This window comes from Citrus sinensis, chromosome 9, assembly GCF_022201045.2.
Source record: "Citrus sinensis cultivar Valencia sweet orange chromosome 9, DVS_A1.0, whole genome shotgun sequence".
Lineage (NCBI taxonomy): Eukaryota > Viridiplantae > Streptophyta > Magnoliopsida > Sapindales > Rutaceae > Citrus > Citrus sinensis.
Genome location: NC_068564.1, coordinates 2,270,219 through 2,295,040, shown reverse-complemented (window position 1 = coordinate 2,295,040; position 24,822 = coordinate 2,270,219). Strand labels below are relative to the sequence as shown.

General features: G+C 38.4%; 2 protein-coding genes across 2 annotated transcripts; one reads left to right on the top strand and one right to left on the bottom strand.

Annotated features, from left to right (window-relative positions):
• Nucleotides 1-5,777: 5,777 nt before the first annotated feature.
• Nucleotides 5,778-8,865, bottom strand: LOC127899717 (uncharacterized). Its single transcript, XM_052433426.1, has 2 exons — nt 6,983-8,865; nt 5,778-6,895 (listed from the first exon to the last, which is right to left on the bottom strand). The coding sequence occupies exons 1-2, from the start codon at nt 7,827-7,829 to the stop codon at nt 5,778-5,780; spliced, it is 1,965 nt and encodes a 654-aa protein (XP_052289386.1). The 5' UTR covers nt 7,830-8,865.
• Nucleotides 8,866-19,170: 10,305 nt separating this feature from the next.
• On the top strand, nt 19,171-22,421 carry LOC102614782 (cytokinin hydroxylase). The gene is made up of 4 exons (XM_025102540.2): nt 19,171-19,524; nt 19,620-19,849; nt 20,197-20,805; nt 21,783-22,421. Exons 1-4 carry the CDS (start codon nt 19,233-19,235, stop codon nt 22,209-22,211), a joined length of 1,560 nt encoding a protein of 519 aa, XP_024958308.1. The 5' UTR covers nt 19,171-19,232; the 3' UTR covers nt 22,212-22,421.
• Nucleotides 22,422-24,822: the final 2,401 nt, after the last annotated feature.

The window sequence follows — 24,822 nt, the reverse complement described above, 5'->3', positions numbered from 1 at the left end:
CTTCATCAACATTCCCACGGTAGCAGGACGAGCAGACCAGAAGCACTCCCACCGCCCCCAACTCACAGTGGGGCAAACAGAGAAAGAGCAGTGCATCTGGTCGACCAGAACCAGGACTATGGGCGGTACACTCCCTTGAAGATGCCCCTGGATGAGGTGTACGAGGCCATAAAGGGTCGAGGGCTGCTGCACCTCCCCACACCAATAACAAAGCTACCCAACAGGAGGGATAGAGGACGTTATTGTAAGTTCCATGGCACCCATGGCCATACCACAGCAGAGTGTAGAGATCTCAAGACCCAGGTCGAAGATTTGGTGAGAAATCGGTACCTGGACGAGTTTATGGATGGGACTTTCCCGATGGTGGCCACCATGGATGAAGGGGAGCAGAGTGATGGAATCTTGAGACGCGAGCCGCCCGCAGCGAGGGTGATAGCTGGGGGCCCAACGTTGGCTGGAGATTCGAACAGATCGAGAAAAAATTATGCCAGATACGCCATGACCAGTAAAGAGATACTCTTCAACACCCCAGCAGCCAAACGAGCAAGGGTCAGGCAAGTGCCAATCATGTGGACGGATGAGGATGAGGAAGGGATTCTATACCCCCACGAGGACGCTTTAGTCATCAAGGCCACGATCGCTAGCAAGAAGTTTGACCGGATACTGGTTGATACGGGGAGCTCAGTTGATGTGCTATTTAAATCAACTTTGGAAGAGATGGGAATAGCCGACCGGAAGTTGGAATACACCAACACCTCCTTGAAGGGGTTCGGAGGAGGGAAGCTGGTCCCTCTGGGCGTGGTCGAACTGCCTATCACAATCGGGAGCCCCCCGACAGAAAGAACAATGATACTGGACTTCGTCGTAGTGGACGAGGAAGGTCCTTACCAGATGATCCTAGGTCGGCCATTTTTAAGGATGAGCAAAGCGGTGCTGTCCAACCATTATCTGTCTCTAAAGTACCGGGTGAATGGGGTAGTCGGAGTGGTACGAGGAGACCAGAGGATCGCAAGAAGCTGCTACTCCTCGGCAGCAAGGGAGGCGATGCAGATAACATCCCTCGATACCCGAGTGGAAAACAAGACTGGCAGACAAGAACCCGTAGAGGATCTGGAAACAGTAAGCATGGGACCGGAGAACCCGGGAAAGACGATCAGAATCGGGTCGAGACTTGAGGGAGAGCAAAAGCAGGAGTTGGTGAAATGCTTACAGGCTCATGCCGACGTGTTTGCCTGGACACATGAGGACATGCCAGGGATTGACCCAGAGGTAGCATGTCATAGGCTGGCAATAAAGAAAGGTGCTCGGGCAGTAAGGCAGAAGAGGAGGTGCTTCAACCAGGAGAGGTATGAGGCTGTAAGTGATGAGGTGGAGAAGCTTCTGAGAGCAGGGTTCATTCGGGAAGTTAATTACCCAGAGTGGATATCGAACGTGGTGTTGGTAAAGAAGGCGAACGGCAAGTGGAGGATGTGTGTGGATTTCACAGACCTCAATAAGGCGTGCCCAAAAGACAGCTTCCCTTTACCAAAGATCGATCAGCTAGTAGATTCAACGGCTGGACATGGTCTGCTTAGCTTCATGGACGCATTCTCGGGATACAACCAGATCCCCATGTACGAGCCGGATGAGGAGAGCACGGCTTTCATCACTAACCAAGGTCTGTTCTGTTACAGGGTGATGCCATTCGGTCTCAAGAATGCTGGGGCCACCTATCAAAGGCTGGTGAATAAAGTCTTTAAGCCCTTGATCGGGAAAACCATGGAGGTGTACGTGGACGACATGATCACCAAGTCCAAAGTCCCGAAGGAACATGTCAGACATCTCGAGGAGACGTTCGAGCTTTTGAGGAAGTATAAGATGAAGCTCAACCCGGAGAAGTGTGCTTTCGGGGTCGAGTCCGGGAAATTCCTGGGATTCATGGTGAGCCATAGGGGGATTGAAGCAAATCCCGAGAAGATCCAGGCGATTGTGCAAATGACGTCTCCTCGAAACCTGAAGGAGATGCAGAGCCTCACGGGGAGATTGGCGGCGTTGAGCAGATTCATATCCAAGGCTACAGATAAGTGTCAGCCATTCTTTCAAGTGATAAGGAGGGGAAAGAAAACGGAATGGACCCCAGAATACGAGGAAGCCTTCCGGAACTTGAAGCATTACTTGCAGCAAGCTCCGCTACTGTCCACACCGAGGGATGGGGACAAGTTGAATCTGTATTTGGCGGTATCTGATCGGGCCGCCAGTTCCGTTCTGGTGAGAGAGGAAGAAGGAATTCAGTATCCGATATACTACACCAGCAAGGCCCTGCTCGACGCTGAGACCAGATACCCAACGATGGAGAAATGGGCACTGGCCCTTGTGGTTGCTGCTCGGAAGTTGAGGCCGTACTTTCAAGCATTCCCGGTCTCGGTAATCACCAACCAGCCATTGCGTCAAATTCTGCACAAGCCGGATGCCTCTGGTCGGCTCGTCAAATGGGCTGTAGAGCTGAGCGAATTCGACTTAGACTATAAACCCCGCGCGGCGATAAAGGCCCAGGCAATGGCCGATTTCGTAGCTGAGTTCGCGGAGCCTGAAGTATGCTTGGATCAGCAAGATGCAGATATAGGCAACGACGAAACTCAAGTATGGCAGATATCGGTGGATGGGTCATCAGGAGAGCGGGGTTCAGGAGCAGGGATTGTCCTGGAAGGCCCAGAGGGGGAGGAGATCTCTTATGCTGTAAAGTTGGAATTTGCAGCCACAAATAACCAGGCAGAATATGAAGCCTTGATAGCAGGGCTGGAATTGGCTAGGGCCGTGAAAGCGGACAGAGTTAAGATCAGAACCGATTCCCAGCTGGTTGCGAATCATGTCAGTGAAAGATTCCAACCAAGAGAGGAGAAGATGGAACAGTACCTAAGGATAGTCAGGCAGATGATGGGGAAGTTCGAAGCAGTGGAGGTGATACAAATCCCCAGGGAGCAGAATAGTCGAGCAGACATTTTGGCTAGGATGGCAGCCGTCGCCGACCCAAAAATGCCAAAGTCGGTCCCCCTAGAAGTAAAGTCTCGCCCGAGTATCGAGCAAAATTTGGGGGTGTTGCGGATAGAACAAAAAAGCTCGTGGAGGGACCCGATAGTTTCGTACCTTAGAGACGGGGTCTTACCACCAGATAAGCTACGGGCTCGGAAGATTAGAGCTCAGGCCTCGAGATACACGATGATCGATGGGGTACTGTATCGACGAGGATATACATTACCATTCCTTCGGTGTTTGGACGATGACGACGCGGATTACGTGCTGAGGGAAGTGCATGAAGGAATTTGCGGAAATCATTCTGGCGGGAGGTCCCTGGCCCACAAGGTCTTAAGGCAGGGATATTTCTGGCCGACGATGCACCAGGATGCGCAAAGGAAGACCAGGAGCTGTGCAAGCTGCCAGAGTTTTGCAAATTTTTCTAACCAACCACCAGAGAAGCTCACCTCCATGGCCTCCCCTTGGCCATTCGCTCAATGGGGAATTGATCTGATCGGCCCATTGCCAAAGGGACGAGGAGCAGCAACACATGCGATAGTCGCTATAGATTACTTCACGAAGTGGATAGAGGTAGAAGCCCTTAGCAGGATCACAGAGAAGAAAACAACAGACTTCGTGTGGAGAAACCTGGTCTGTCGATACGGGATCCCATATGCCTTGGTAACGGATAATGGCAGGCAGTTCGATAATCACAGCTTCAGGGATTTCTGCCAGAACCTCGGGATAGAGCTGAAGTATTGCTCGCCTGCTCACCCCCAATCGAATGGACAAGTAGAAGCAGCCAACAAGACAGTCAAGAGGCTTCTGAAAACCAGGCTCGGAGCAAAAAATGGTGCGTGGGTTGACGAGCTGTCAGGTGTGCTATGGGCATACAGAACAACCCACAAAACCGCAACGGGGGAGACACCGTTCGCTTTGGCTTTCGGACATGAAGCGGTCGTGCCGGCTGAGGTAGGAACGACCACACACCGGACAGATCATTTCAATGAGCAGGAGAACGACGAGCAGATATGTTTGAATCTTGATCTGCTAATGGAGAGGAGGGAACAAGCAGCCGAGCGATCAGTCACTTACCAACAGAGGGTTGCTCGGTATTATAACCAGAAGGTGAACATACGGCAATTCAGGGTCGGAGACTGGGTACTGAGAAGAGTGAATCAGAGCACCAAAGATTCGACTCAAGGAGTGCTGGGACCGAATTGGGAAGGGCCGTATAGAGTCAAGCAGATAGCGGGGCCCGGAGCTTACAAGCTGGTTCGCGCGGACGGCCACGAAGTGAAACGCCCATGGAACGCAGCACACCTCCGAAAATACTTCCAGTAAGACTTGCTCACATTTTAAAGCAATTTCTGCTCATGCGGTCTATCTTTTATTTTTATGTTTTATGTCCGAACAATTTCATGTAAGTCAAATCCTGCCATTAATGTAACGTCGACGAATTTATTTCGCTTGAAACCGAAAAAAAAAAAAAAAAAAAAAAAAAATCCTAAGGCATGCAAAGGCTCGCCAAGTCTCAGAGCCTGTCTTATGGCGAGACAGAAGCCAAGCATGCCAGGATCTGCTCGGCCACGAGAAGGCAGTAGAATCCAAATCGTTTGAAGGAAATCCTAAGGCATGCAAAGGCTCGCCAAGTCTCAGAGCCTGTCTTATGGCGAGACAGAAGCCAAGCATGCCAGGATCTGCTCGGCCACGAGAAGGCAGCAGAATCCAAATCGTTTGAAGAAAATCCTAAGGCATGCAAAGGCTCGCCAAGTCTCAGAGCCTGTCTTATGGCGAGACAGAAGCCAAGCATGCCAGGATCTGCTCGGCCACGAGAAGGCAGCAGAATCCAAATCGTTTGAAGAAAATCCTAAGGCATGCAAAGGCTCGCCAAGTCTCAGAGCCTGTCTTATGGCGAGACAGAAGCCAAGCATGCCAGGATCTGCTCGGCCACGAGAAGGCAGCAGAATCCAAATCGTTTGAAGAAAATCCTAAGGCATGCAAAGGCTCGCCAAGTCTCAGAGCCTGTCTTATGGCGAGACAGAAGCCAAGCATGCCAGGATCTGCGCGGCCACGAGAAGGCAGCAGAATCCAAATCGTTTGAAGAAAATCCTAAGGCATGCAAAGGCTCGCCAAGTCTCAGAGCCTGTCTTATGGCGAGACAGAAGCCAAGCATGCCAGGATCTGCTCGGCCACGAGAAGGCAGCAGAATCCAAATCGTTTGAAGAAAATCCTAAGGCATGCAAAGGCTCGCCAAGTCTCAGAGCCTGTCTTATGGCGAGACAGAAGCCAAGCATGCCAGGATCTGCTCGGCCACGAGAAGGCAGCAGAATCCAAATCGTTTGAAGAAAATCCTAAGGCATGCAAAGGCTCGCCAAGTCTCAGAGCCTGTCTTATGGCGAGACAGAAGCCAAGCATGCCAGGATCTGCTCGGCCACGAGAAGGCAGCAGAATCCAAATCGTTTGAAGAAAATCCTAAGGCATGCGAAGGCTCGACAAAGTCTCAAAGCCTGTCTTAGGGCCAGACAAAAGCCCAGCATGCAAGGATCTGCTCGCTCGCGAGAAGGCGAGCAGGCTCCAAAGCATTTGGAAAGTTTTCTACGGCACGCAAAGGCCTCACCAAGTCTCAAAGCCTGTCTTAAGGCGAGACAGAAGCGATCAGCGTTTCAGACGAAAATTAATTCATGAGTACGACACGAGATAGTAATCAACAACATTTTTATTAATGGCTAACAGAGGGGATAAATTTCATAAACGTTGTTCATTACAATACAAGAAGAAATATATCAAAAAGATGGTGGGTCAGTGAGCCGAGCAGCATCGGTTGGCTGGACCTCCTCGGGTGCGGGAGGGGTATCACCAGTTGCGTCCGGGGGGGTGCTCGCCTCGCCAACATCAGCAGGGACTGCACGAGGAGGAGAGTTACCCTCCTCAATCACGATCGGCTCTAACCCCTCGGCATCTTCCTTGGCCGCCTCCTCGTCCATATGTTGAGCAACACCAGCTGCAAGGTCATCCATCTTCAGATCAGGGTGTTGCTTCCCGAGGACGGCCATGATACAACGATACGAATGCCGAAGTCCCTGGTCGTACTGGTTGTCGGCCTCCCTCTCCAAGTTCTCTACATGAGCTCGGTGGGAATCGCGGAGAGATTCGAGCTGAGCCTCATACATAGCCCTCTGCCCTTGGAGGTCCTCCTTAACCTTGGTCAGCTCCTCCTCGAGTGTAATGGCTTTTGCTTGAGCAAGGGACTCTTGCTCTATCAGCTTGAGGTTCTCAACGTTTAGCTCCCCCGCCTTTTTCTCGGCAACGTCAGCTCTGGTCGTCGCCGATTGAATGTCCTCCTTCATCTTCCTGTCGTAACGGCCAACCTTGGCCTTATAGTAGGTGGCCATGCAGCTGAGATGGAAAGCACTGTACTGCATGGCTCCCACCAGCTCGCCCAGGGTACAACCGTCAAAGCCCTCCAGGTCCTTCTTGCTCACGAGTTTAGACAACTCATTGAGATAGGGAACCAAGTGTTCTGGTCGGCTGTCGGGTAAGCGGGACCGAGGCACAACAGGTGGAGAAGAGGAAGCAGGATCAGTGGCCGCTCTACTGGATTCCCCGACTCTAGCAGAGGCAGGAGGGAGAGCCTGCAAGGGAGGAACCTGCTGCACGATGTTCTTTCGCTTCGCAGCGGGAGCATCTTTGTCCTGGTCCCTATCGGTTGTTGGAGGCCGAGAGCGTTTCCTGGTCAGAGCTCCAATCACTGCGTCCTCCATCTTATGGCCAGGAAGTATCAACCGAGACTCGAGGAAGTTGTATGTAGATAGCAGTTCTCGGCTCGAGCAGGAATTGGCCAATACAGCCTCGACCCGTTTAAGCAGACCAGGTCGGAGCGGGAAGTGAACACCCCAGGAAACTACAGCACAAACAGACACTTGGTTAGAGACAAACCAATATAGCAGGAACAATTATGGATACAAGACATCTAAAGCGAGCAGGCAACCTGGGACCGTGAAACGGGGTGGGACGCGACAATCCTTCCCGTCTATTTGTGCAACTTGACCCCAGGGACCCCCAGCAAAAAAGAATTTCCTCTTCCAAGTCCCACCACCACCAGTTGGAAGATCAGTTATGGGTTTCCTGCTCTTGGTACCAGATTGGAAGTAGTACCAGCCGGCATCTTTAGGGCTGCTCTTCAGCTGGTACAGATGCTTCACCTCATCAACCGTGGGCTCGCTTTGGCAACATCTGTCCCACAATATGAACAGACCAGAGAGCACTCTCCACCCGTTGGGGTTCAGCTGACCAGGAGCCAGATTTAGCCCGTTAAGTATCCGGGCAAAGTAAGGCTGCAAGGGACACCTCAGCCCATACTTAAAGCTCTCCAGATACAGGGTAACGTATCCCCTGGGAGGCCGGCTAGGTGTATCCTTTTTTCCTGGGATCCTAAGAGGTATCTCACCAGGAATACTATACCTAAGTCGGAGGTCATTGAGCTCGTCAAACGTGGTCGTACACGACATGTAGTCAATGGCATAATCACGCGACAAGGCTCTACCCCCTACTGTACCCCGTTCTTCTGGTCGTGATGCTCCTGATGGGGACGCCTCACTAGAATCATCCCCTTGACCCTCACTCAAAGTGTTCTCCGATCCAGAAGACCCTTCTTCATCGCTACTGTCGCTCGAGGAGGTTGTTTGGGGAGACATCCTCCTAGCGCTAGTACCAACACTAGACCTAATGGGCTCTAAGGGGATCCCGGGATCAAAAGCAAAATCAGCGGGCAGACTAGGCAAAAAACCTAGTTCGTCGTCACCAACCTCAACGACCTTCTCCTTACCCTTCGACATATCCTAAGTTCTAACCAAAACACCACCGCCAACTACAACCTCAAGCAAAGCAGAGAGAAAGGAGATTACCTACAACTAACCGATACCGAAAAAAAAAAAAAATAGAAAAAATACCTGAAGCAGGGACTCGGTCAGAGAGAGACAGGGATGACAGCTTTGGCGCCGAGGTTCATTCGCCGGAGAGACAAGAATGGAGAAAATGACGAGTTCGTGTTTGAAGATTTTGGGTTTCCTTACTGAGAAGCAAACTCTTGGGCTGCCAGCATTTAATGACGCATATTCCGAGAATCCCGTAACCGTCGGTTTGAAATTCAAATGGAGGGGGGGATTTCTGCCACGTCACCTCGTCCGCAATTAAATGCGACATGACTCCTGGCAGCCTTTTCCAAACCCACGAGAGCGAGTACTATCGAGTTTCTATTGCTGGTCCACTACATTACCCAACACCAGAAACTGGGGGACCGGTGTTTGGGAGGGATACTGTTTGGGACAAATGCGTCGAAGGGACCAGGAATGACGAGCAGACATCTGATGGCGGAGTTCTGCGCACCGGTGTTTTCCGTTAAAGCCTGGCGCGTGGAAGAACAGGAGCAGAAACATCCTGCTCGTCCACGATGTTGTCGTCCGCGAGGCCAATTCCTATAAAAGGCATGAGGCCATTCCGGCTAGAGACCGAGAGGCGAGGAGACCCGGTCGACGGCAGTTGGCAAGACGCGCTCTCCAGCACGAGAACCTAGGCACAACAGCCCCGCTTTCCCCAGAACCGCGACGTAACACGCAAGATCTCACGGAGCCATGACAGCCACACTTTCCCCAGAACCGTGGCGTAACACGCAAGGTCTCACAGAGCCGTGGCAGCCACGCTTTCCCCTGAACCGTGGCGTAACACGCTAGATCCCATGTTTTGCCCATAACGCAGCAGTTGGAGTCCCATACCGTCTCGAAAAGAGCGGAAGACTGAGATTCAGAGGAAGCCTATAAAAAGGTAGCCAACGAAGGTAAAAGGGTTAGCATTTTTAAGATAAAAGAGAAAACCACAAAAAGCCATAAGACCTGTGGCAAGCGTTCCCCAAACCTTCATATCTGACTTGAGCGTCGGAGGGTTTGCGCCGGGAGAACAACCGGCGTACTCTGACTTGTCTGTGTGTGCAGGGACATCCGGAGAAGAAGCATTACTAGGAGACCTCCTGGTCGTGGTAGAGTTGATCGAGCAGGGATCCTGGTCGTAGAACGAGGAGAACCGGAATCTCGCATCAACACTTACTATCTTATCAAATCTTATCAAGGTACATCAAATATATTCTTGTCAACTCATAAAATCTCTATACATTTCAAACAAAAAAAATGTCAACTTGAAAAAATATAGTAACAATATAAATTTTAACTTTAAAATTTGTGTTGTTTAGAAAGCTATATTTGTTTATGTAATCATTTAATTATTTAAACATATTTTATTTTATATTATTATCAAATAAGATATAATATGATGTTAAAGTAATTATATTTTAACTTTATTTATTTACTAGTAAGTAGTAATTCCATATTACACAATACACAATTTATTTTTTTAATTAAATAATTTTTACGAATTTATTATTTTTGCTGATTTATAGAAGCACTCTATATCCAATCTACTAACTATAGATTTTCATATTTTGATCCAATTTAATCGGCCAATCCACAAATATAATTTTTAATCATCAAATTTTGGTGGATGAGGTAGATTAAACAAATTGGATTGGATTTTAAACACTCTTTAAATAATAATAAATCTAAGCATTTGACTAAAACCCTCCGAGTGCTGGTTAGGGATGGCAAAAATCCCCACGGGGATTTTCCTCATTCGGGGAGGGTATGAGGATAATTTCATACCCAATTTCTTATTCGGGGAAGGGACGAGGAAATTTTTTTATCCAATTTCTTATTCGGGGAGGGGATGGGGATGAGGTGAAATCCCCCTCCCCTACCCATTTCCCCATTTTAATTTTTAATTTTATTTTAATTTTTTAAAATTACTAGTAAATAAATAATAAAATTTAAATTATAAATATTGGTAAAAATAAAAAATATCAAAATATTTATATTATTAAACTTTTAGGCATAATTAACTAATTAAAGTCCTAAATTTTTATTTAGGACATTAAAAAGACCGAGTAGATTCTATTAGCCCAATTTTTTTTATTTTAATATTCTTTAAATATTTTAAACTTAAATCTATTTTTTATTTATTTTTAAATATTATAATTGCCCACAGCGAATCACAATTTTAATATCTAATCTAATGTAATCTAATATTTGCTCTTGATTTGCTCCAATTTAATTATTGTGTTGTAAAGGGAATAGTCCACATTTATAAAGTGTCCACGCCACCATTGAAAAAGTTAATTTTGAATTTAAATTCGATTTTATTTATAACAATTTGTATTAGACTATTAATTTGTTCATGATAGTTTGTAAAAGAAGTTTGTATTCCTTACATGCTGCGTTACTTACTAATTTAATGTATGTGATTTTTGTAATAGATATTAATGTAAGATATATTTCGAACTTTACTTTATTTGAATTTTTTATTTTAATATGATTAACTCAAAATCGAAAATAAAAAAAGTATTAGTTATTCGGGGATCGGGGATCCCCTGTTATTATTCGGGGAGGGGATGGGGATTCTCTCAAATAATTCTGACGGGGACGGGGACATACGTAAAATATCGGGGATGGGTACGGGGAGATTGGTCCCCTCCTCTTTCCTCCCCATTGCCATCCCTAGTGCTGGTATCATGATTAACTTACAGATAAAGCTAGTGAATTGCAGCAATTGCTCAAGGAAAGTCAACCACTAACGTGATTAACTTAAACAAATTGAATTAGATTTTGAACACCCCTTAAATAGTAATAAATCTAAGCCTTTGGCTAAAACCCTTCAGAGTGCTGGTATCATGATTAACTTACAGATAAAGCTAGTGAATTGCAGCAATTGCTCGAGGAAGGTCAACCACTAACGTAAATTAATATAAGGAGTAGCACCAAAGAGTGACAGACCACTATGACTTGACTGGTGGATTGGGTTATCATTATGTAATATATTTGAAGCCCTTAGATTTTGGTAGTTATTAATTTTTTTTTTTTTTAAAGAAGGTAGTTATTAATTAAATACTCTCAACATCTGTAAAAACAATGAGCTAAGTTTTTTTTTGGCAACCCACTAATCAAATAGACTCAGTAGTCAAAGCACAATGATTAACAAGATGGATGATTTATTTATTATTATTTGTGGGCAGGAGCTTGGACCGGTGGAACATTAATGTTAATTTAAACGTACACATCTATTCGTAGGGTTACTAGCAGGGTTTCATTTAAGAAAACTCTTTTTTTTTAAATAGATAGTGAGCAGATAAAATTATAACTCTCTAGTAGTAGATAAAAAAAAAATTATTTCAGAATTAGCTATCAACCTCAGGATGATAAACTAAGAATTTTTTTTTTTATATTCACACAAACAAAAAAGTACATACTCTTAATATTATAGATAAGGAAAAAATATGTCAACCACCTCAAATAAAAAGAGTAGTTAAAGTTCCATAACATTTTTTTTGCTTTATTAGGGCTTTGAATTTTTCAAACCCGAGTGAAAAAAATTAACTTGCTGGTCAAGGGACTTTAATATTGGAGTCGGAGAATGAGCCATATCATGCTCATTGGCACCGAGAAAAGTGGTGGAGTGGGAATGCCACTCTACCATCATTGCGGGTTAATTCATTTATACAATATTATATAAAATGATGAGTTCAGTATATAACATGATACATCAAATGTAGAGCAATATTCGGAGTTTTTGTTCAAGCATGCCACTGCCACTAAGCTTGTCCCTTGTGTAAAACAGCAAAGCACATGAATTTTCTGGAAAATGAAACTACCCTAATAAAAAGGTGGTTGCTTCAATATCCATTTGTGATAACTACATGTGATCCCATAAGTAAAATGAGAATTTCATTATTTAAATACAAAATGTGCTACATGGTACATGGAATAATAAATCTTTAAAATTTTAGTAGAATTCATATAAAAAAAAGATCCTCAACCGCCGAAGACTACATAGCCGGCCGCATTATTTGAAGTTAAAAACCACGCAGCCCCAAATTGTTTTGTAATTGTAAAAGAGAAAAGCAGGCTGAATTGGACTTTGATGATGATTTCCCAATTAACATTTTAAATTAGATTAATTTTTTTAAAGTAATATATAAATTAATTTTTGTTAACGTCTATACTTTTTTTTTTGGGTAAACAACTACATCCTTAAAATAAACGAATACATAAGATAAGATAGATCACAACGGTACAAATGCTCAATTGGTAAGTAAATATAAAATATAAAGAATAAATGTCATAGTTTGGGGTGTTTTCTTTCATTTTCTTGTCATGATTAATGATCACGAACCTAGTTTAATATGATCCTTGTTATATTAATTTGTACATCATAATTTGCTGATTGTTGTCATAAACTCATAATTATGCATTAGTTGATTACGCCATATTGTCTCATATCAGTGTAAATTAAATTAAACTTTGTCACATGGGTGCTTGATTTTCTTTTCCAATCGCTTACTATTTTTCTTGATTTCTTCTTATTTTTAAGTGAACAAAACACCTAGGTCTAAAAGAATGTTTATGTATTACTATTGTTGATTCAACATATAATAACTTAGTTTTTGTTTCGGTCATTCTTCTATATCAAACTTCACAGTCTATTTTTCCTTTGAGAAGTGGTCTTTAAATGACATATATATATTCTTGTGGTCACAAGTTTTGCAAAAGAAAAAATGATCAGTGGTTGCCAAAGTTACCAATAATAACCCTCCAATGCTCCAATCAGCCTTTGAACTCAATTTCTAGAGAAAGAGAAATCTAGAGGGTGATGAACAACATTTTTACATTCATTTTATGTCTTACCTTCAAATGCAGGATTTTTTTACCTTTATATAGGCAATTTAAAGAAGGAGGTGGAGTAGTTATCATGACATGTAACATTGACAAGTGTCTACAAAATCTATGCATAAGAACACCTATCAACATGTGTCAAGACTTATTCATGACAAGCCTACTTTGGACATTTGTCCTAATTTTTAGGTCTTTGATTTTGACTTCAGCTCTTATGTTTGCTCACTGAGAGGATTGATTTTGCATCATATCGCGCATAAGTGAATTTCTGTGTAAAGTCTTTGCCTTGCGTTTACAAAATTTTTCTAACTAATTGGTTCTATTCCATTCTTGTACAGAATGCCTTAAAGCATTTTTAACAAGATACAATTTCCTTGGAATGCTTTCCCATAGGCACGTTACATAAAGTATTTGTATGTGGGCAAATACCGTAAAATGTATGTCGCTGGAGGCTCATCTTATAGAATATATATTTACCCATGGGCTCTTTTGTAAAATGTATGTTTGCCCTAAGGGCACATTCGGTAAAATGCTTGTTTGTTCATAGGCTCACTGCATAAAATATTTTTTTCTTTATAGGAAAATTCCATAGAGTTTATGTTTGCGCATACATGCATTTCATAGATTTTTTTTTTCTTGTATATGCATTAAGTAGAACTTTTATTTATCTGCAGGCTCATTTCATATAATTTTTATTTGCATGTAGGCTTATTTTGAAGAATCCTACTTTTAACAAATTAGAATTTTTCTTTAGAAGGTTTGTTTTGTAGAATCCTATTTTTAACAAATTAGAATATTTCTTTAGACATCTTATTCATTCTTGTAGAATCATGTCTTTGATGCTTTCTTGAAGACTTATCCTTCATGCATTTTACTTAGAAATATCTTCTACGAACTTAGGTTCTTCTTTGTAAAAAATGGGCCGAGGTCATTCTTTGTCGAGTTGCACCTTTGGCACTTTGTCAAAAACTCGTCATTTGAGCATTTTACTTAGAAATATTTTCTAAGTACCTAAGTTGTTTTTTTTCAGTTACACCCTTAGTATTTTGTCGAAAACTTATTTTTTGAACGCTTCACTTAGAAATATTTTCTTAATACCTAAATCGTTCTCTTATCTGTAAAGAATAGATCTAGATTATTCTTTTATCTAGAATCATGCCTTGGGTACTCTATCAAAAACTCGTTCTTTAGGCATTCTTAGGTCATTTTTCGTAGTTATGCCCTTAGCACTTTGTCAGGACTTGCTCTTTGAGTATTTTATATAGAAATATTTTCTACTTATCTAGATCATTCTCTATAAAGAATGGACCTAAAACACCTAATTTGTTCTCTCACATGTAAGGAATAGACATAAGTTATTTTCTTAACTGTAAAGAATGGAACTGGGTCATTCTCTTGTCTGTAAGGAATGAACTTAAGTCATTATTTTCTATGTAAAGAATAGATTTAGGTCATTGAATTATCTGCAAGGAGTGGACCTATGTCATTCTCTTTTCTATATGTAAAGAATAGATAGTCATCTCTATAAAGAGTGAATCTAGGTCTTTTTTTTGTAAAAAAATGGTCCTACAATCAACCTTTGCACTTTGTCAAAAAATTACCATTTGGACATTTTATTGCAAAATATTTTCTAAGTACCTAGGTAATTATTTATAAAGAATTGACTTGGGTAATTTTTCTTTTTTTTGGTAGAGAACTGACCTCTATCGCTCCTTATAAAAAAATGGACATAAGTACCTCTTTATAGAAGCATTCTATTTTCTTATATGTAAAGAATGAGCCTAGGTCTTTCTCTTATTTGTAAGAAATGGATTTAAGTCATTATCAAATGGACTTAAGTCATTCTCTTTTCTATCTATAAAGATATAGGCGTAGGTCATTCTCTTATCTGTAAGGAATGAACCTAATTCATTATCTTTCTTATAAATAAGGAATAGATTTAAGTCATTCTCTTATCTAGTTCATTATCTTATTTGTTTATAAGGAATAAACTTAAGTCATTCTCTTATCTATCTATAAAGAATGGACCTAGCTCTTTCTATGTAAAGAATAGACCTAGAATCATGTCTTTGGCACTTTGTCAAAAACTTGTCATTTAGGCATTTTACTTCAAAATATTTTCTAAGTACTTAAGTTATTATTTGTAAAGATTGGATATGGGCATTTTCGTATAAAGAATTGACCTAGGTGATTCTTTGTGGAAAAAAATAGGCATAAGTCACTTTTAATAGAAGTATGCTTTTGGTGCTTTGTCAAAAACTCGTCATTTAAGTATTTTACTTAGAAATATCTTTTAAAATCTAAGTTATTCTTTATAAAGAATTCATTTCTTTGTTGGACCTATTTTTCTTTGGTTTTTGGGTTTTCTATAATTTGGTATGACAACTATAATATGATTTTCAAGATTTATATTGAAACTTAAAGAAGATATATAGCATGTCGCCATGACGTTGCTTCTTTTGTTATTACATGCATTTGAAGACATTCGTTAAGATCCACGTTTGAAACGTGGAAATGGAAATTTTCGATATGATCCCAACCAAAATTCCCATGTTGTAGGGGCCGGCGAGAGTATCTTCGTGCTCACAGATGACAAACACAAAGCCTTCACGGCATCTTCATCAAGCCAAGTTGAAATAGAGAAGCAACTTTTCTAGAAGTACTTCGGTAAGAAATCCTTATCAACCTGGACGGCAGCCAATACATTCTCTTTATCTTTCTTTTGGTAATTATTGCAAAAACATGTGGTTTACATTCTCTTTATTTACTTTTTAGTGATTATTGAAATTTATGTTTTTTTTTTAAATTTTTTATCTGTCCATCACTTTATTATACTTAAGGATTCCTTTATTCGAAGATTATTGTTAAATAATAAATTTCATATCTAGTAAAATTACAAGTATAATATTCATTGCATGAATGTCACATTAGTTAAAATACAAGTTAGCATCTAAATATCTGAATTCTTAGCATTATTCATTCAACAATAATATTAATGCAAGAGTCCTGACAAGGTTCCTCATGTGACGTGGTATGTGGATCTAAAACAAATGTACTTTACATCCTTATAGTTTGGTTTAATAGTTTATAACATCCTTATATATATATTATTGTGGATTATACTTTTTTATTTAAAAAAAAATTTCCTTATGGAAAATGGGTTTTACATGATCAATAATTATAGTGGAAATTTGAATAATAGTGAAAAATAACTTTTCTTTTAATTATTCTTTTCTAATTCAAATAGTTCATAATGATTTGTGTCATTTATTTGAATAATCCAAATTTATCAAAAAGTTGAGAAGTAGGAGCTTTCTAGAAGCTATAGGAATGTGATGGAGTATTGAGCCAAATTATAGAGATTAAAAAAACATTTATCTTGTGAATCTACTAAGGTTTGAACAGTAACATTTGGTTTAATATCTCATTACATCCCTATATGACATGTAGAACCAATAAATTAGAAGAAATTAGGATAGATGGTTTATTGAACTAGTCATACTATATTTACGTAATTATGTTACAAAGATTGTATTTCAATTGATGTGCCTTACTTATAGAATCACTATATATGGCAAGGACATATTAAAATAAAGTAATTACTTAATATGGTTGTTAGTAATAATGTCACGTGATATTGTACAAAAATTAAAATACAAACTTTCTATTTATCCGAACTTCGTAATAGTAGTATCATTATTATTGAAATAATTGAAAGAAAGTGAGTATGTGGGATACCAGTACGTTCAATGGCATAAAAGTTGTTTGGCTAAGAGCATGAGCTAATAAGGTAAATATTATGAAACCAATAGTTATATACTGACACATGCATTCACACACATGCATGATAAGATAGATTAATTAGAAACCAATAGTTAATTTCCTTACTAGGTGAAGTAAATGGGTGGGAGGAGAAATTTGCCTTCTTGAAAGAAAGGAAATAGAAAGAATACACATATAGCTCCCTCTCTCGAGTGTTTTTAGTTTCATCAAGCTGAGCCAATATAGATAATGGAGTAGGAGTAGAAAAACATGACAAAAAAAAGAAAGCAGAAATAAACAATCAGTATTACAAACATACATACATACATACGTACATACGTACCTATATATATATAAAGTGAAAATAAATAAATAAATAAACTTTAGACCATATTGTTGCTAATGTTGACTTTGAATGAAGGCACCGAAATCCTAAGCATTTCATTGAAGAACTAATGAAATGCACCCAAACTCTCTCTTTAATACCGCTGGAATACATATACATCGGTATATATCTCCATATGCATGCTTTAATAATAATAATAATAATAATGGTCTGTTATGTAAGTAAGTATTCATATGAATTTGGATTGATTTATTTATTTAGTTTTATTAATGCACAAACACTAGTGAAGTTCAAACCTAAAACTTAAGTTTTAAGAAGACTGCTTTTTAGCAGTAAAATTTGTTGTATTTAGAGGTTGTTAGAGCTAGAATTATATTATTGATAGTATAAATAATTAAATTTGTTGTATCTTTGTTGCCATTGTGGAATTATCTATACGCAAAAGAATTGAAAGATTTTAAAGAAACTAGAGAACTTCGTGGGCCATATGTTACCAATAATATTGTCCCGTTTATATAATTAACAATTTGGCTAAGAAAATTTAAAGGGACCCTTTTATAGTCTAAACATATAGGTTTTGAAGGATCTTTTGACAAAAAGTAATGATACAGTCACAAACTCTTGTACAAACTTATTTTGTACAAACTGATGTGGCATGATAAGATTGGTTGAATTAAATATCACTTGGCCCACATGATTTGTTTTTATTAATTTATATTTTTATTCAACCAATGAATTAATGTCACGTCAGTTTGTACAAGAGTTTGTGGCTGTATCATTACTCTTTGACAAATATATGTTTTTCATGATCATTGCCTACTACTCATGTGATTGTATTCGTCAAAATTAACAAAAGATTTATGAGAGTATCCTGGTAAAAGATAAAACAAACTACTCACTTTCGATTTTGATTTGGAGATCTATACAACAGAAACTGAGCTTTGAAATTTATCATGATATAGCTTTGACCGAAAATACCATACACTATGAAACCCCATAACGCGTACAAAGATTGGACTTATGGGATACTTTAACAAATTCTAACATTCAAATTCTAACATTTACACCCACTTTATAACAAGATAATTCGTATCTTCTTTCTTTCACGTAAAAGTGGGAATTATAATCAACTTTATATCACTGGATAAATCTTTTCGATTCTTTACAGCTGGCATCGTTTATAATCTCTCCTTAATTCACATTTTATCAACCAATCGACCTTCCGTTTATTGATTAAAGGTGATTTAAGAGTACTCTGGTGTTAACGAAAGCACTGATAGTTGGACAAAAGTATTAGACAATTGATGGCAGCAGAAGAGCAACTATAATCTCATATGAATTTACGGATTTTATTTACAAAACTATAACCTAGTCTATCACCATCTTGGCTGTTTATCATTTTCCTTCTCTAATTATGTGAAAAGGGATCTAACCTATTATTATTGATTATCCGGGGACCATAAATATATATAGTTTATCTGCAAAGATTTCGGGCAAATTCGGCATTGTAAATACAAGAGCCTTTCCCAAAATGCTTAAAGTTCGTGTTACATACCGTTCGAAGGCTAATATAAGTAGACTGACATAATATTAAAAACCAATAAAAATTAAGTCAATGCATTAGTAAAATGTCAATAAGCTTGATTTTTAAAAAAAAAGTTAATAAAATTAAGGCCTCTTGATTATTTTTCTTTAGTGCCTTCATGTTATTATGTGTGTATGGGTGAACGTTTTCACATGATTTTTTAGTCGTAATAGGACTATAATTAGACTTTTGAGTTTGACGTAAATATTCTCATTTCTAATATACGAATTTTAAAAGTCAATGTTCCAACTATAGAATTTGTGAAATCACCGCTCGGGAAAATGGAGAGAACGTAATTAAATTAACAAAACTTTTTATGTAAATCACGTTGATTGGTTTGTTAACGTTCAAGGAAATCGTTTCGTTTGGCAAATTCCACGTGGAAGCCGTCCAACTATGCACGACCGGTCAAAGCGTCATACGTGGAATCCGCTCATTGGCCAAAACCAATTGAAAAAAGATATAGGCGGCGTTTACACCTAGAAACCAAAGCGCCCAAGTTGACAAAAACAATATGTAAAAGCAACAACTTATTATATGATAATATTAATATAAGACAAACAGTGTAATATATAGATGTATTAAAAAATTAAAATTTGAACATAACATAGACTTGAAAATATTCAAACCTGATTCATAAACAGCGTTCGTGTCTTCTTTAAAATGGTCAAAATTCCGACATCTGCATCTATAAATACCCGTTTGGGGATTTTCATTCTATATCAACACTCGCAAATATTAACAAAGAAAGACTCAATAAGCTTTGATTTGAGAGATGGGTTTGGTTCAGTTATTATCTTTTGTAACTTTGATATTGTTTCTTGCATATTTGTTCTTCAGAGTGATATTTTCTTGCTGGATATTGCCGGCCATAACATATCAAAAGCTTCGGAGGAGTGGCTTCAAAGGGCCAACTCCAAAATTCCCTTTAGGGAATATTAGTGAGATGAAGAAGAAGAAGAATAAAGATTCTTCATCTTCTGCAGTTGAATCTACAAATACTATTATCTCGCATGATATACACTCAGCTGCGTTCCCTTACTTTGCTCAGTGGCAGCAGTCGCATGGTAAGTCGGCTACAATTCCCTTGTATTTCAACTATTTGTGTGATAATAAATTGTTAATTAGATGATTGATAATAAATTTGTATTTGCATGGGCAGGGAAAGTGTTCATCTACTGGCTGGGGACAGAGCCGTTTTTGTACATTGCAGAGCCAGAGTTTCTTAAAAGAATGTCTACAGGGATTGTGGGGAAGAGCTGGGGGAAGCCTAATGTGTTTAAATATGACAGGAAGCCTATGTTTGGTAAAGGTCTGCTTATGGCTGAAGGTGAAGATTGGGTTCATCATCGCCACGTCATCACGCCCGCATTTTCCCCAGCTAACTTGAAGGTAGACATATATAGACAGTACTGAAAGCTCTATTGTAATTTTTTCATTTTTGGGGATGCATGGAAGATACTACTCTAATATTTGACGATTTAATATTATGTGGAAAACTACAACGATGACTATTTAAACTATAAAATGGCATCACACTATGTGTTGATTTTTAAAATAAATAAACAACTAAATTAAAATAACCAATGGCTGATATCCCTTCCTTTTTTTATTTTTTTAATTTATTTTTGAGTGCTTAAATTGGTGAACTTCAATCTTTAATAATCACTAGGTTTCTCTTTCTCTGTGTGTGTTACTCAATATCAAGTATCCACCCACTAATTATATTTATTATATAGGCTATGGCAAGCTTAATGGTGGAGTCCACATCTAAAATGCTACAGAGATGGAGTGGGCTTATAGATTCTGGCAAACCGGAAATCGACGTCGAGAGGGAGATCACATCAACGGCGGGAGAAATCATAGCCAAAACCAGCTTTGGTTTAAGCTATGATGATGGCAGTCAAGTATTCGACAAGTTAAGAGCCGTGCAGGTTGCACTTTTCAAAACAAACCGCTACGTGGGTGTCCCTTTTAGCAAATTTTTGAACCCTAAACAAACCTTAAAGGCCAAGAAGCTTGGTGATGAAATAGATAGCCTGCTTCTATCGATCATAGATGCTCGAAAAAAGTGCGGTAACCGGTATCCTTCCAAGGACTTGCTCGGATTATTGCTTGCCGATAATGAAATAGAGGGGGCGCGAGGCAAGAGATTAACAACAAGGGAATTGGTGGATGAGTGCAAGACTTTCTTCTTTGGTGGCCATGAAACGACGGCGTTGGCCTTGACATGGACATTGCTGCTTTTGGCCATGAATCAGGAGTGGCAAAACCATCTTAGAGAGGAGATTAGGGAAGTGATAGGAGATAAAGAAATTGATTTCCAAATGCTTGCTGGTCTAAAGAAGGTAACTTATTCTTTTATCACATGGTCATCGCATAATATGTTTGCTTGAGTGCTTGTTTTGGTTAATTTTCTAGGGGGGAAAATATATTGTCTATCATGTGTTGCATGGAATTTGAAAAAATTAGTATGCCCTACACAATAAATTACTGAGGATTATATCAAAATACTTACAAGAAATATTGGTATGTACTCTAACTCATTTATATTTATACACACACGCTCCATTACTAAGTTTTCATCATTTGTCAACTAATCATGTTAGAGTAAATATATAGATAAAAATAATTTAATAGATGAAGCAGTATAATTCTTTTAAGAAGATTTAAAGTTTTTATACTTTTTTTTAATCGAAAAATTTTATACCTAAATTTGTGATTATTGTTGATTTATTTTGTTCCAAGAAAATAAATAGATAGTGTAACTCTCTTGAAGGGAGATACCTATCAAACAAAATAGCTGTACTTCAAAGTAATCGAAGGTCAAGCGGTCAGCCCGGAGAAGTCCACGCGTTGAAGCGCGTGGAAAAATAAATAAAGACATGTTAACACATAACATGTCGTCATGGCTTAGGGTTCAAGAATCATGAAATATCGCTGTCACACGTGTATACACATTGCATTACATAGAGTTACAAAATAGAACTTTTTGGATTTTTGGTGTCGTATCATATCTTACTGTCACAAGTCAGAATGACACGTGGCAACACCCCAATTGTTTTCCCCGGCCGAAAGCAAAACAGTGGCCAGCCTTTTAATTACGAAGAATCTAGAGGCCATTTTTGCTTTTACAGTTTACTCGTTGAAAAATGTTTGTTTCAGGCATAAATTAATTGCGTACACATGCGTGCTATGCTAGCTCTCGCCAGCGCCATTGAGACATTTTTCGAATTTCATCTTCAAATTTTCTTTTTCATTTTAGATATCGTGTTACAATCACCGACGAGTCTTACAATATTAGTGCATATGTTTATTGGTGCAGATGGGATGGGTGATGAGTGAGGTTTTACGGCTATATTCGCCAGCACCAAACGTGCAACGGCAGGTCCGTGAAGATATTCGAGTCGACGGCCTGACAATCCCCAAAGGAACCAACGTGTGGATTGATGTGGTCTCCATGCACCACGACAGAGCTCTGTGGGGCGACGACGTGCACGAGTTCAAGCCGGAGAGGTTTAGGGACGATCAGCTTTACGGTGGGTGCAAGCAGAAGATGGGATTTTTGCCCTTTGGATTTGGAGGGAGGATGTGTGTTGGGAGGAATTTGACAACCGTGGAGTATAAGGTTGTATTAACCCTAATTTTGTCTAGGTTTTCTTTACAACTATCTCCAGCTTATTGTCATTCTCCTTCAATTTTGCTCTCCCTCAGGCCTACTCATGGACTGCCTCTCATAGTCAAACCCCTATAAATTTAGTCTACTAGCAGCAATTGTCTTACCCAAGTTCTGTATTTTTTTTTTAATATATTAATGTAGCGTTTTTGCCACAAATTTATAGAAATAATGTCTGTGTTTCTTTGTGGCTAGCATCATCGTGTAACATGGAATATGATTAATATTAATAGAGAGGTGCTTCCAATTACTCCTCATATATTTGTGGTACGTTTCAAGATAAATAACTAGTTTTCTTCCCTTTTTGTTTTCCCACACGTTGACTCATTAATTTGTAGTCGCATTGGATTAGAAAATAGTTTAATATATAAGCAATGAAATCTCCCATATCCATATGAATCTCTTTTCATATGTTTTATTCAGTATGTCTGTCGTTGAAACTTTGCGTGTCATTTATGATGATTTTATTATGTAATAATGGAAAATTAATTATTTTCTTGAAATCGGCATCACAAACCACGTTTCAGGTAATTCATTATATTTTATTGAGTTGAAAGAAGGAAAAAAAGTTGGATATTTTTTTATTAAAATTTTGCGGCCATGGGCTCGCATGATAAATGTTGTTGAAGCCAAGAATCAACATTGATTTAAGACGTACACAGTCCAAACACGTACAAAGAATATGCGGTTTTTCCGTGTACTGCATTTACCAAAACTATTCTTTGACGGGAGACTGCCCAACTGTAATTTACAAATACCACTTGTAATTTCATAATATCTAAATAATATCTAAAATAATTCATCAGTAGCATAATTTCACAGTATTATCTTTATTTTTAAATATAATTTTATTCATATTTATTATAAATTAAATAAATCATATCAATAAAAATTGACTAAAGAAATTTGAGTACTAGAAATTATAAAATATATGTTCCAGCGTGAATAAAAAATTAATAATTATATATTTTTCTTATTCTTGTAATAAATTTATATTTTATATTCCTAAGATAAATTATCAAACAATGACTTATTGACCGCTCTTTTCTTTTACACTTTTCGTGCCAACGAGATTTTTAGATATTATGAAAATTGTAAAGGAGTAAATAGGGGCGAAGGCCATATAAGACTAGAGGGTGCCATGGTCCTTGCAGAATTTTAAAAAAAATTTAGGGTTTATAAATAAAATATGAAAAGTTAGTGTAAAATGTCCATATTGACCTCTGCACAATTAATGTATAAAGTTAATATATTAGATAATATTATAATTTTACTGTTAAGCCAACTAATGATAGCATCAAAATAATAAGAAACAAATCAGCCAAGCCCACTAAATCACTAATATATAATAACATAAAAATTAGAAGTTTAAATTTGGCCCCCCCGTAGAATTTTCGCCTGAGCTCCGCCCCTAAGAGTAAATGGTATATATCAATTTCAATAGAGAGAAATTGACAATCTTACTTCTTTAACTGTCATCTAGTTCTAAAGTATGGAAGGTGCTGTAACTTCTTCATTCACAAATCGCAATCGTTGTGAAATAAAATTACTAGGCTCTAATTGGTATTATTATTATCTAGCTAATAGCTATGCTAATAAAACAAAATTATTAAAGCCGATTTTACTACAGTTGATTGATTAAAAAAAAAAAAAGAATTCTCCTTTAGACACTTTAGCTGCCATTTATACTTACAATAATATATTGAAGTACAATAGTTAATTACATACCCCGCAAAAATCGGGTAAAAGCTCGTTTAGTCCCTATATTTTGAAGTTAGTGCTCGTTTAGTCCTTATATTTTTAAAAATACCTCAAACCATCCCTACCATTAAATTATTGACACTTTTGCCATTATCTTTTGTTCATTTTAACTTATTTTTATAATATTGCCCTATTATAATAATTTTTTAGGCATTATTAAAAAGAAAAAAAATAACCCTATTATAATAATTTTTTTAGACATTATTAAAAAGAAAAAAATAAATTATCAGTTTAACACCAAAAAATAAAATAAAATAAATATATATATATTAATTTTTGTGGAACACACTCTTGAGTTAAAATATTAATTTTTCTAAAAAAATTGATAATGTAATTTTTTACGATATTAATTTTTTAGACATACGTGAGCTTCCACAAAAATTAATATATACCTTTTTTGTTTTTATTTTATTTTTGAGTTTAATTTGATAATTTAATTTTTTATTAATATCCAAAAAAGAAACATTATTGTAAAAATGTAATATTGTAAAAGCAAGTTAAAATAATAAAAAATAATGGCATAAGTGTCAATATTTAGTAGCAGGGACGTTTTGAGGTGTTTTTAAAAATACAGGGACTAAATGAACACTAACCTCATAATATAGGGACTAAACAAGCTTTTACCCCGCAAAAATCATATGACTTTAGGTGGCAAAAGAGTAAATGGACTAAATAAGTCCTCGATCAATAATTTGTTTTTATTAGTTTCTTAGTTATATATCACAGGAAATTGATGTGTGCCGCTTCATAAATTCAGTGAATATGAAAGGACGTAAGGTTGACAGCATACTGAGATAAGTGAAATGTGTGTGAGCCCCAAGTTTCAAAATGGCCTTAGAGCGATTGCTTCGTATGGTCAGACAAAAGGTGTATTACATTTTGTCTAAAGTCAACACACTTTGGTCAAATTAATTAAATGATAAGAGTC